Source organism: Heterodontus francisci, chromosome 20, assembly GCF_036365525.1.
Source record: "Heterodontus francisci isolate sHetFra1 chromosome 20, sHetFra1.hap1, whole genome shotgun sequence".
NCBI classification, from domain to species: Eukaryota; Metazoa; Chordata; class Chondrichthyes; order Heterodontiformes; family Heterodontidae; genus Heterodontus; species Heterodontus francisci.
The window spans coordinates 60,250,473-60,264,332 of NC_090390.1; the positions used below are offsets into that span (position 1 = coordinate 60,250,473).

Here is a 13,860-nt window from a genome sequence, read left to right on the forward strand (position 1 = left end):
TGGTAGGAAGAATAGGAAAACTGAATATTTTTAGATAATGAGGAACTATTAATTGTTGGTGTTCAGAGGCAGTTGGTGTCCTTGTATACGAAACACAAAGTTAACATATATATACAGCATGCAATTCGTAAAGCAAATGGTAGATTGACCTTATTGCAAAGGGAACTGAGTACAAGAGTAAGGAAGTCTTGCTGCAACTGTACAGGGTTTTGCTGAGACCACACCCGGAGTACTGTGTACAGTTTTGATATATGTTCCTCGGGAAGGATTTACTTGCCTTCAAGGTGGTGCAATGAAGTGTCACAAGGTTGATTCCTTGAATGAGAGAGCTGCTCTATGAGGAGAAATTGAGTAGAATGGGTCTAAACTCTCGAGTTAATAATGAGAAGTGATCTCACTGAAACGTATAAAATTCTGAGAAGGCTTGACAGGGTAGCTGCAAAAAAGCTGTTGCTGCTGCTTGGGAGTCTAGAGCTAGGGGGCATAGTCTCATAAAGGGGTTGAGCATTTCAGACCGAGATGAGAAGAAAATTGCTTCAGAGTTGTCAATCTTTGGAATGGTCTACCCCAGAGGACTGTGGATGCTCAGTCATTGAGATAATGAAAGTTGAGGTAGGTCGATTTTGGACTCTCAGAATGAAGGGATTTGGGGACCGGGTGGGAAAGTGGAGCTGAGGTCAAAGATCAGCCACGATCCTATTGAATGGTGCAGCATGCATCTGCTCCTATTTATGTAAAACGCACAACACAACTTATTGCCTACTGCCAGAGTACACTAGTATAGCATTTTGGCTCTTAGAACAAATCTCAAGATTATCTATTTTCAACTGCTTCCAGTAAAAGACATATCAAGCTACGCTGCTTCCTTCAGGTTGTTGCTTTTCAACTATATCATTTACTACATTCAAATGAACAATAAAACATTTATACAATCCACTAATCAACTCACAAAACACTGCTCCACGGTGTTGTTTTTAAAATGTGCTTAACTGAAAGGATGAACAGAACGTTTTAAAAACAAAGTGGACAGACTTCAGAACTCATGCAACTTAAAGCTCAGCCAATTTTGCTTTGAAATAACTGGAGCAAATTTTACTTTTTTTAAAGTTGCAAACGGAATAAAGCATTGATATAAAATGGATTTCTTTCTCAAGAACTATCATTTTACACCTGTATGCTAACTAAATCAACCAGTGTGCTGTACAAAGCCTACAAACCAAAACCTGCAATTTTCTTAAAATAAATTTCTGACAAAACATTTATAAAAAAGTACATGGACATGTTATTGTTGGATTGTTAAACTACTGAATTGGTCTTCTTCCAAAAAGCCACTGTAGTTGTAGATTCACCTCAGAAATAACAAAGCTGCTGTGACAATAATCATAGATAATTTATGCAGCTGAAATAAACTTCTGGGAAACATGCCAAGTGAACTTTACACATTGCTGAGACTTTGTCCACTCTTATAAAACACAAGATAAAGATTTTTAAAGACACGGAATGGAAAAGATTTTTCAATGTAATAGTTACATGGCAGAGCAATACCTGAGCATTACAGGGAAAGTCAGCAATGCTAATCAAAGTATTTCATTTTGTGAAATAACACACTGCTAAGAATGAAACCACTAGTTACTGTTAACAGAATCTGTCAATGGGCATACAATTCTAAGCCTAAAAATTGATTCTGAAAATGCTGTGGCAAACAAAGAAAAAGAACTATTTTTATCTTTTGGAAATTTTGTTAAAATCTGAACCCAATTGCCCAGCATACCAGAATTATTTGAAGTCAGTTTCAAACTTACATGGCAAGGAGGGGTTACTTGATTAATGCACTAGAATTCCTCACATAGCAAGTTCCTAACCATTTATCATAATGTTCCTCTATTGGGATACAGACAAATCTTGTTCCGCGAAACTGTGCGGTTGGGAATTGGGTAAATAAATTTTCCATACTTGCAGACTCATTACCTCCATAGGTGTGAAGAAAGCTGTAATGATTTGGATTTGCAACTCCAATGCTTTGTGTGGTTACAGAAGGTTCCTCACTCAGATGATCATTGTTCATATGGGAAACTAGACAGTGAGTGCCAGTGGGCTATTCAGTCATGGCAGACATGACCACTTTCTAGTAATATTGTTGGTTAGCAATCAGTATCAGGATGATGACATCCACTTATCCCCACAATTCCCATTCCCCCCCCCCGCAATCTAGAGAGTCTGAGCTCAATTGATTTCAATGGAAAAATCAGGTAGTTTCGCGAATGGACGGTTGAACTACAATGCCAGTGTTATGCCCAGACGACAAGCTGAAACTCTACTCCAGTACATACACAACAGTTCACTTGAAAATGGTGTCCTTGCCCAGCTAGTTTCAATAAACAGACAAACCCATTTTATAATTTAAACAGCAATTTACAAATTGAAGCAAAATCCACTTTATTTTAGTATGTAGTACCATTCAAAACAAAGTTTATCAATTTGCTGTTTAATTAATGAATCAGTTAATAGATTACATTTGTCCCAGTAATTTTTTTAAACTATGACTTTAAATGCAAAATTGGCAAAACTGGTATCAACAAATTCTGAAAGGGTGGTAGAAGCAGATTCAATAACATTCACAAGAAAAACTTGATGGGAGAACAAACTTAAAGCTATGGGGAAAGAGCAGAGGAGTGGGATTAATTGGATAGCTCTGCCAAAGAACAGACGCAAAGGGGCAAATGTTCTGTTTCTGTGCTCTATGATTCTACAATTCTATTTAATCATGAAACAGACCAGTGAGCTATTTGACACTAGATGACTTCAAAAATTCATACAATATTAGAACAGCTTTAGCATGTATTAATAGTATGACAAGAATCAATAATTTTCAGTAAACAAACTAGAATTCCATTGTGAAGAATGATTTATGTCTCCAAGTATGAGGGCCTAATGTGAAATACAATCTCCTTTACCTTGTAATTACATTATATATACACAATATTTATATTCTGGATTCTATAGTGTCAAGAAATGTGAATTTCAAGACACAGAAACTGCCCTCTGTTACAATGCATCATTTGTTGAGCTAATTTTTGTCTTCTCTAAGATGAAAGATGTCATGATAGAGGACCATGTCATGAAATCATGCTATGCTAAATGATGATTTTTAATCCACCGCCTGGAAACACGAATTGAATTTTTTTTTTATAAACAGATTAAAAGGTGACTCAATGCTGGCAGCTAAAGATGGCCACCCCAATTTGCATCCCTGTATTTTCCACATTCCAATGCACTGAGATAGAGACAGCAGGTCTGCAGTAACCCATCAAGGACAATGACCTGGGGGATCTGAGTGAACCACCTAACTTGCTCCCATTAGCAAGGCATCAAGGCCATTACCTGAATATTCAACTGGTAGAGGCGAACCACTCAAACCTAATCACTTTAACAATAGGAGCCTAGCTGTGAGAAGAGAATTCCCTCCTTCATTGCTCTCTCCAATCCACCTTGTAAACTTTGAACCCTGCCTGCTGACCGTGACCACCTAGGGACATCCCTGCTGCAGACAGAGACTTCTTGAAGGAGGTCAGCCACGCCACTGTCTCCAGAAGAACCACTGAATGAGCTATCCACATCCTCAAATCGGAAGCCTCAGGACTACTAAAGGAAAGTCACACGACCACCGAAATCAGCCTGAAGCCAGCCGAATCACCAACATCCACAGACTGTATTTTCCTTTTATTTCTCTGGACTCTAATTTGACCAATTTATCCTTTCCCACTCTGTAACCTATTTGTGTGCGTGTGTTTGCGTTATATAATATATTACTTATAATATATATATATTTTGAGAGAGAGAGAGAGAGAGAGAGAGAGGAGAGTGTGAGTGAGACAGAGCGTAAATTATTATTTTATCTAGATCGGTTTAAGTACAATACAGCTAACCTCTTTCTTTGTTAAGCTCAAGAAAACCTGTCCAATTGCTTCTGCTCATGATTACAGTGCATACACAGTTAAATGCTCACTAAATTGGCAAGTATATCCACTTCAAAAAGAATAAATTTGTTGTGGTCAAACAAGGAGAGAGAAAAGAGGGGAGCCCTTCGATCCCGCCTCACCTGATTGTAACAAATACAACACTTATGGAAATTTCAGCTGATCCAATACTTGAATAAAAAGATTATGGAAAATCAGCATTATATGAAAACAGACAATGCAGTGGCAATATTTATTCACAATTCTTTGCAAAACCCAAACTATCTAGTAATCCAGGTGGCCTAATCAAGTTAACATTGTATTCTAATCACAGGAATAACTTGAATAAAGAAAGCAGTGAGAAATGCAATAAAAAAGTTACTACTACTGGGTTTTGGCTCCCTCTTACAGAGCCAGTCACAACTGTGTTCACAAGAATTACAATTTAATTTCATTGCTGATACAGAAACCAGCAAGTGAAGTACTCTTCAGGAATAATAATACCTGTGTGTTTACTTTCTCCTTTACAAAATTGGCTATTTTCTTTCTTGGTCCAAGAGGGATCCCCATTTCTTTCAAGTCGTCTACGGTACACATGAGCTAAAAATGAGCAAAAGAAAAGTGCATCAAGCCCAGTACTGATGAAGGGTAACATACAAAACATTTTCTTTTCTTTTCCAGAAGCTGGTTCATTGACTGCAACAGTACTGATGGAGATTGGAGACTTATTTTTCCCAGTAGAGAACAGTATAAAGTGGAATACAAAAGAAAGGAGCTGAGGTAGATTTAAAAAAAATCTTACATGCAATTTATTCAGTGCAAACAGGAACAAGCTCTTTGAAGAGCTTAGTCTCTTAGGGATAGGAAATAAATGCTGTCCTAGCCACATCCCACGAACGAATATTTTTAAAAAAGTCCAAATACTTCAGTCACTAGGCATTAGTTCCCATTACCAGAAAGGTTATGCTGGAAAAAAAATGTTTTAAACAGTGCATAACCACACACCCCCTCAAAAAGAAATCAACATTCTAAAAGAAGAAACTAATTAGAAAATGCACTATGGTAATGTTGTAGGACCAGATTCGACCCTTGTGTGTGCATTGAATTGAAGCTGAAAAATCCTTACCAACGACTCCATGTCTATTTCTTCCTTTTCCAGAGTGCTGAGGTACTCGGAGAGACCAAGTGATTCCAATGCTTCTGGCAGTGTCAGGAATTCCTCCTCTTGTTCATCCTTCAGTTCATCAAAATCTTCAGGATCTTGGCAATTCTGGTTCTCTATCTGAATTGCAAACAAGTACAAGTTTATAAATATACACATCAGCTAAAACTAAGCCAATGCAACCAGGAAAAATTCTGCTTCTCTAAATTCCATATATAAAATTGAAACACCAAGCAAGAAGAAATGCTTTCTTTCTTTAAGTCTGTTGCACAGTGCACTTAATCATCAAGAGATCTTTAGAATTTTGAGAACTGCTTTGTGTTTTTTTCTTATTACAATAACAGAATTCCTGTAATCATGTTGATTGCTGTAAAAGGAAAATATTTCCATTCAGAGATTGACGACATTATACATTTTAGAGAAACTTCAGTCATTAAAGATAATTAGATTGCAGAAAAAACATTGCTCCCTTAAACCACTCTTTATATGAAGTAAACCAAGTGTATATACTATTTATAAAGGCACTAAAATTAAATTTTCCCACTAGGGAGACAGGTTTTGATAAGATTGGTGTTGCAGTCGGATGGTCCCATGGTTTGATGAATAAAGTGGTAGATCAATGTTTTTGTACTTTGGAAAGAAATCAATTTTGACCCTCCCCACCCCAAGAGTTTCTGCATGCACACCTATTCCCTAAAAATTCCCAGAATCCTACAAATGTCTTCCTCACATCCCCCACCTCACTGGCTCTCTGTGGTCCCACCCCTGGGCTACACAGCTTTCTGTACCATAATTCATTGCTACTCACTTTTGCTTGTCAGCAGAAGGAAACAAAAAAAAAACACTAAAAGGCAAGGTTACTCCAGTCTCCATCAAAAGGGCCCACTGGCTGGAAAAGGGCTGCCTGTTAACATTGTTCCCACTTTTCTCTCATTAAACAGCCTGACGGAACAAAGTTAAATTCCTCACAGCAGCTGGGTGGTTGCAGCAGGCAGATTAGAAGTGCCCCCCTTCATCCCCCACGCCCCTCAGTCACCAACATCCTCAGGATATTTTATCTTGCAAAACAAAATAGAAATATTTAGAAATGATGTTACATAAGAACAACCACATGTGGCATCTCAGTTAAAATACTTAAGTATTTGGACTCAGGAGGAAGCCATTTTCCACTATTATTATTAGTGAAAAAGTAGATATGAGCGTAAAGCAGGGAATACTGGAAAATACTCCACATATACTCTCCTTGACTTGGCAGCTTGGACACTAGTGGTTAGGAGGATGAATGATGTGTGAAAATTAGACTCAGGGGTGCAACAGTAATTAATAAAGTTTGACCTGAATAAGAGCAGTGTCACAAATACTGCAAGACAGCAGATTCCCTTAGCCAACAATGATAAGATGTTTGGAACCAAATCAACTCAGTATAAAGAAGAGAATTAGTAATCAAACACTGAACCAGGTGCTGACTGTTCAGCATGGAAGGTAGACCTACCACCAAGGCCTGGGATTCTTCCTAATTGGCTCCAGGTAACTTCAAGATAATGCCCTAAATAGTAGGGTGATACTAGCTGGGCAAGCAAGAAGCTTACCAGTACTCTGTATTGGGAAGCTGTACAATTTTGGCTTGTTAAATTGCAGTGGACTCAAGCCAACTTGTGCTTGAAGGTTAACATAGCACCTTTACTATGGTAAACCATTTCAAGGTGCTTCAAGGAGGCAAGATCAAAAAATTATCTGAGTATAGAGAGATGATATGAGGGAGGGATGACCAAAATTTGGTGAAATATGTGGTTGTTAAGAAGGGTCTTAAAAAGGAGAATGTGGCAGTGAGGTTTAAAAAGGCAATTCCAGAATATAGTGCTTAGTTACAGGTTGTAGGGTTGCAGGAGGTTACAGAGATAGGGAGGGACAAGACTATTAAGTAATTTAAGTACAATGCTGAGAATCCTAAATTTGAGGTGTTGTGGACTGGGAGCCAATTTAGGTGATGGGTGAGCAGGACTTGGTGTAGGATTGGATATGGGCAGTTTGGATGTACCGAAGTTTACAGAGAGTGAAGGATGGGATACTGGCCAGAATTGAGAATTCTGGTGGAAATGGGGTCAAGGGATCAGGAGGTTTGTGTCATGGACAATATAAGCTTGAAGAGGGCATATGGGGAGATAAGAAAGAAACTACAGAAAGTGGGGGGAGAACAGTTTTGACAGTTAAGAGGAGGTGGAAAAAGTGTAGTGGGAGCAAGGGAGGAGATCTTTAAAGAGAAGATTGGTACTGGAATAAAAGCCAAGGAATAGCTTGGGGGGAAGTTAAACAACTAGGATTTTTGCAGAGATGCAAAGGACGTTACAAAGTGGAAAGAATATCAGAGGACTAGAGGAGTAGTTTTGATTTGATGAGTCAAATTGCCATAGCGGTGGCTTGAATATGGCAGTTGATGAAAAATATAAGCAAGTGTGGAAACTTTGGTAAGGGGCAAGGTACCATCACCCATGAGCCAAGGTTCAATTAAAGCCATAATGTCAATGTAATTAACTACAATAAGGTAGTGGACGGCAAGCAAAACAAAGAAATGCTGGAGATACTCAGCAAGTCTCTGTGGTAACTAACAGAGTTAACTTTCAGGTTGATGACCTTTCATAAAAACTCCTGATGAAAGATCACAGACCTGAAACACTAACTCGGTTTGTTTCTCCACAGATGCTTTGAGTATTTGTTGAGTATTTCCAGAATTTTCTGTTTTCATTTTGGATTTCCAGCAACTGCAGTATTTTGCTATTGTATGGCAAACCCATGTTAGCGAATGAACAGGCATTCTGCAGGAAAATGCAGAGATGTGCAATGTTTGTTCATCCACTGGGAGAGTCCACGTGGTGGGTGGGGGGAGCGAGCGAGACAGGAAGCGAGCCTTAATAGTCACTGCTACTAAATTCAGAAGAGACTATTTGATGAAGAAATTTATTACACATAAAATTTAAAGAGTTAGAGGGATAATAAAAAATTTTTCAAACAATACAAATGTAGACCATGCCATTTATAAATACCATCTAAACTCTAGATTTCAATAAGTAGGATGAGCATTGTCCTTATTGGGGAAGAGCGTGCACTCCAGATGGGACAAACAGAAATTTGGGAGGTGTAAATTTCTCAGTAGCTTCTTGGAAAATGTTAACCAGTAAGGAGTTTTCATATATGTAAACCAGCGGATTTAAAAATAATTCCAACAGACTGCTGAGAATTTACAAATTAAATACATTTAAACTAATATTCTGAAAGCAAAATGCATCGCAAATGGCCATTTATTTGTCTGAAAGGGAAGGAATGATCATTTGGTTCAATGACCTGGAACTGAAATATCACTTCTCTGGTTTGACTGCAGCTTTACTCAACAATTGCTCCCTGACAAACATCTCTACTATATTCTAACTCACAAAGCATGATAAATAAGTGCAAAATTTGTAAACAGCACAGCCTAGATTTTCTTCTTGAAAAACTTATTAACTCATTAAGATTTTTGAAGAATTTTTTGACTTTGAAATTGAATTTTTAACAAATACTGTCCCTTAAGTCAGTAGCGACAACTTAAGTTATTGCCCAAGAAAAAATTATGAGACAGCCTGCCTAAACAAAAGAGAACACTTCGGTCTTCTAATCCTTGTGTGGTATTTTTTCTCTTTCTAAGGAATGCTTTTTTCCCTTCTAACATGCGTAAAATAAATTAAAAAGCCTTTCCTTGGGCGTTATAGCAAGCAGGAAGGAACATCTTGACGTTTAGGAACGAAAGGCTGCCAATGATCATTGCCAATGGTTACTCCAAAAGCAACTAACACTGGTATTAAAACAATGAAAAACATCCAAAGGCAGTTGTCTTTCAAATAAATCGGCGCAATTTCATTTTTTTTTTTTAAAGCATGCATGCCAAGAACCCGTTATTATACACAGAACTGCTAATTTGGAATTTTGCCCCTATAAAAACTGCGTTCACAGATTTTACACATCTGCTCAATAATTGGTCAATTCTTTGTATATTACTGTACCTGAGTCTCTTCTGGGGTTATAGAATCTTTCACAGTCCCATTAGATGCTAATAGAGTGGGATCGCCAGGGGAAGAGCAGCCCGTCTGATTGGCCAACAAATCAAAAAGGATCAGAGAACCTATGGACAAATTAAAAGTGATGTATATTTCTTTTTCAAAATATTCTTGGAGACAATTTTTTTGGAGCAAGGAATCGTCCCAAGTCTTTTTACAAATGTAAATCAATTAAACATGGCTGATTTTAATAGTAGCTACATCCATTGTTTTGTGCTATATAAAGAATAGTGGCTTCCTTATAGTCAGGAGGTACAGTGCTATTCTGCGCCAACACCCCATTACTGTCAGCATTTTAACTTAATATGATCCAATTTCATGGCTCAGATGACTAACCCAACAGCCTGAACATTCTTGTAGTATACCTCATCAGAACCATTTCAATTGGATTACTACCTTATAGTACACTCCCAGAAAAACTCTTATTTTTTTGAGATCGCTGAACAAGTGGAAAACCATATACTCTGTTAATTGATATAAATGATTAACATTAAAAAAAAACACAGCTGACCCAAGAGCAATGATGCCATTTTGTCAACCAGTTCTGTTTTTCAGATTTACACTCAGGCAAGACTTTGTCTTTATCTTCTCAGAACTCAACATATCAGACAAATAAAAGACTCCTCAGAAAAATTACAGCATAACCTTAGTATTCACACAACTCAAAGTATGAACCGACTTAAAACGCAACTCTGTTATTTAAATATTTTTAAAAACTTTAGTATGCAAGCAAAGCATAACTGAGCTCTAACTGCAGGAGCTGGTTTATCACAATTGTTTCAAAATCATAACTAAAACAGGATGAACACTGATTGCCTTTTACATCACAGTCAATAGCCAGGGCTTGGATTTCCCTAGTAATCATTTTCTATTACTCTGCTTTGAAAAGTTCTTTAATTACATATCATTTAGAAGAATCATCCAGCATAAAATATGACACCAAGACACATTTAACCCCTTGACACGCAATATAAAATTAAAAATTCACTGAGAAGAGTTTGCAGGTAATTTGTAGAAGTATTTGCAAAACATTGGTTACTATCTGTTAATGACCAAGAACAGAGCTGCCTAATGAGGTTGATGGTAAAATGATCAAGTTCAAATGAAAGCATATTTCAAAGGCAAGTTCTCGAAGATCTACTCTATAACGCCACATTTATACTCCAAAATCAATTACACTGGCAAATGACATGGCCATAACAAATTATCAATCCCTTCTTTAAACCTTTTCTTCGTGAAAGCATTTCTTGTAATGAGCATTATGTCCTATATGCTGTACAATAGACACTGTTAGTTTATCTGTCACCAATTAAATAAGAGGTAAGTAGTAAAGTCCATGTTTCCAAATCATAAGGAGTACAGATATAATCTACCTTTGGGTTCTGTTATGTTTTTACTAATCAGTGAGAGCTACTGTGGCAATGCCAAGGACCCATTCAATTTGCCTTGAATTCAGATTAATGTGTAAACTCTGCAATAGTTTACTTCAACGGTCTTTTGGTGAGAACATAAAAAAGATAGATGAAGAATTAAGCCACCAGAAAGAGATACATGAAAACTCCTGGTGGTAGATAAAAAACAAATGAAATATCTCAACAGGTAAAGTACTCAACTTCTTTATTTAAGAATTATCCAAAACATCAATGCTCTTCCTTTTTTTGCTACTATTGCATTTTTCCTGCTACCCATTGTGAAGTTAATGGCTAAGCTCCCACTATATCCACCTCAGCCAGCCAGTCATCCTCTTTGTACTGTGTGTTCTGGTACCAATGGCATGTCTGGCATTAGTAGCAAGTGTCAGTAGCATTTATCATTTTTACAGTAACTAACGATGTGTCTGGAACTTTGGAGAAGTTTATTGAGGGTGCAGAGGCAAATCCTCTGTCCAGAGTTCAAAAAGAGTACAAAATAAAAACTTGCTGAAAGCATGGCCCACTCACATCCACAAACTGGGACAATACATTGGTAATGAAAAAAGATGATAGTATCTCAGTACCATGTGGCAGATATTTCAGGAACTGTTATTGTACTATCATAGCATGGTATCAGGAATCGGACATGTCTCAGCAGTGGCAGAGGAACAAACATTAATGCTTATTTGAGTAAAAACCATGCACCCTATATTGAGTACAGTGTTTAGTTCTGTGATCTAAATGAGGGGGGAAATTACTGCCTTCAAGAGGGTACACAGGTCAGCTATCAAGATGATTCTAGGTACTGGGAACCTCAGTTGTGGGGCCGAGGCAGAGCAGCAGAGGCAGCATGAAACAGCACGTGTGGCAGAAAGGGCATGTGAGCACCACAAAGAGCGTATGAAAAAGAGGTAGAGAGAAAATGAGCGTAGCACAGACCTGGAGCACCACAAAACAGCTCTCTTGGAGTCCTCAAAACCACTTGGGCATTTCCAAGACCCACAAGCCAATGGTGGCCTCTCCCAAATGTTCATGATCTGGAAAGAAAAAATGCCCCACGAGCAGTGCCAGCAGAATCAATTCACCCTCAACCCCTCAGACACAAAGGCCATCCCCAATTGCTTCCATTCCCCATATCCATCTCAACAGAAAAACTGAGCCCACGTGACACAGCATAATTTTCCTCATGAGAAGCATAGCAGTGACATTAGTTCAATATAAGTAACATATTCCACGCTCCAAACCACCTGTGAACAATGTCACAAGAGAGTGACTATTCATTCAAATATTAACACTTATTACCAAGACTATGCCCTGTAAGCGAGACTCCTCCTTTGAAATTAGGATTTCGACTCAAGAAGAGAGCATACAGTCGATTGATTTCTGCGACCACTTTATCCACAATAGTCTGACAGTATGCAGGGCTGCTGTAGAAGAATATGTCCAATAATGTCTCATTGGTAAAGTGACGCAAGCGGCCAATACTTGGTAATGTGATTTTCTTGATAAGCCTGTTGTAAGAAGAATAGAAAACAAGTCAACTGAAGTCACATGGGAAAAGTTTACTATTCCATAATATAGCTCTGCATCAAGGACACTACTAAATCAAAACTGAAACCAGAACAAAGTTTGGTTGCAAAAATATTCAAATGATGATCTAAATTATTTTACATAGAATTACATGGAAATTAAAGCACGTAAACAGGACATTCGACGAGGGTTTCTGCTCTACATGAGCATCCTCCCACTCTTATTTGCTGCATCTCACCCAATCACCTTGCCTTGTACTCTTTTCTCCCTTGTGTATTTATACGAAGGCTTTTGAAAGCCCATGGCCCAGATTTTGCAGTGGAAATAACGATGAGGCCATCAGCACTCAACGTTTTTGAGTAAACTGGACAGCATCTTCTAGTGTCCACAAATTCACACAGTTAAATGCAGAATTAAGGATGTTGTTGTCTGACTTTCCTTGCTCCTCTACAAGATTTGCTACAACTGTGCCTTGCCAAGGGGACTTGGCATTCAAAGACATGAAAGGACGCAAATTTACTCTACTTAATTTTTAAACGCGCGATAAGTCCTAATAACTGCCAAACCTCCCTAATACTGAAAATTTATTTTTCAGTGTGAAATCTCACTCCTTCAGATTTTAACTATCATTGGACATTTTTTAAAAATAACTATTTCTATCTTTCTTTTAACTCTTTCAATCCCATTTTTCCTTCTCTCTATATTTGCACTTTCTATATATGCTTTGACATTGAACTAACTATTCCAATTGACATTTCCTGGTTTAGACTATGTGTCTCAGTAAGAATTCTTAAATCTGACTAGTTAAGGGAGATACACAATTGCTTGTCACATTAACAAAGACCCCAGATATCCTTTAGGGGGTGGCACACTGTTTTTGATTCTTAATTACAGCAAGTTCCAGTGCAAAAGCCCACAGAAAGTCGATGCATAAAATACGGCTAGCATTTTCTGGTCACTGACCACAATATCCAGGCCATTGTATATCCACTGAATTACCCTGATCTATTATTTTTGTTACTTCTTCAAATAATTCAATAAGATTGATTAAGCATTATTTTCCCTTCTGAAATCCATGCTGGACGTTTTTATATTTTAGTTACTAGATGTGTTTCTACTACACCTCTAAATAAAGGTTCCAATATCTTCCGACCACCAATGTTAAGTTAACCAGTTTATAGCTCCCTGGATTTGTTCCAGGCTGCGTTTGCTGACAATGCAACTACTAGGTGGTGCAGTACTTGCAAATGCAGGCTCTTCAACTGGAACGTCAGTGTCTGCGACATTCAGGCAGCTGCCAGGATTAAAGATGGTGCCGCTCAATTTATCACAGGAAATGCTTATAGTTAGATCGTTCTAGCAAACTAACCCTACATTAAGTTGGATGGAAGTCCAGTAATATGCTATGTTATAGGATACTAATAGTAATCTCAGATCTATTTAATATTCCAGTAATCCTATTAAATACAAAAGGAATTTTATGATTGCATTTCCATTGGAAGACAGTGAATTGGCACCCAAATCGATGGAGCAGAAAAACGGGCAGAGTATAAAATGTGCTGCCAATACATTATTGTGATTCGTTTACATGACTGACCAGGACCGATTTCACCCGAACGCAGCCTCTCGCTCTCGCCCCAACTGCCACTCTCCCCTCCTTGACAACTCGCTTTCTCCCCCTCCTCACGACCGTCCGCTCCCCCCATCCCCAC

At 38.0% G+C, this 13,860-nt stretch overlaps 1 protein-coding gene across 1 annotated transcript in view; it reads right to left on the reverse strand.

Moving 5' to 3' along the window:
• sec23ip (SEC23 interacting protein) overlaps positions 1–13,860 on the reverse strand; it is a 155,492-nt gene that overhangs the window by 112,250 nt on the left and 29,382 nt on the right. Inside the window, exons 9-12 of the mRNA XM_068052891.1 lie at positions 11,921–12,129; positions 9,153–9,271; positions 5,083–5,238; positions 4,461–4,556 (exon numbers count right to left, since the gene is read on the reverse strand). Coding sequence (XP_067908992.1) covers positions 4,461–4,556; positions 5,083–5,238; positions 9,153–9,271; positions 11,921–12,129 — 580 coding nt within the window. The remainder of the gene's footprint in view (positions 1–4,460; positions 4,557–5,082; positions 5,239–9,152; positions 9,272–11,920; positions 12,130–13,860) is intronic.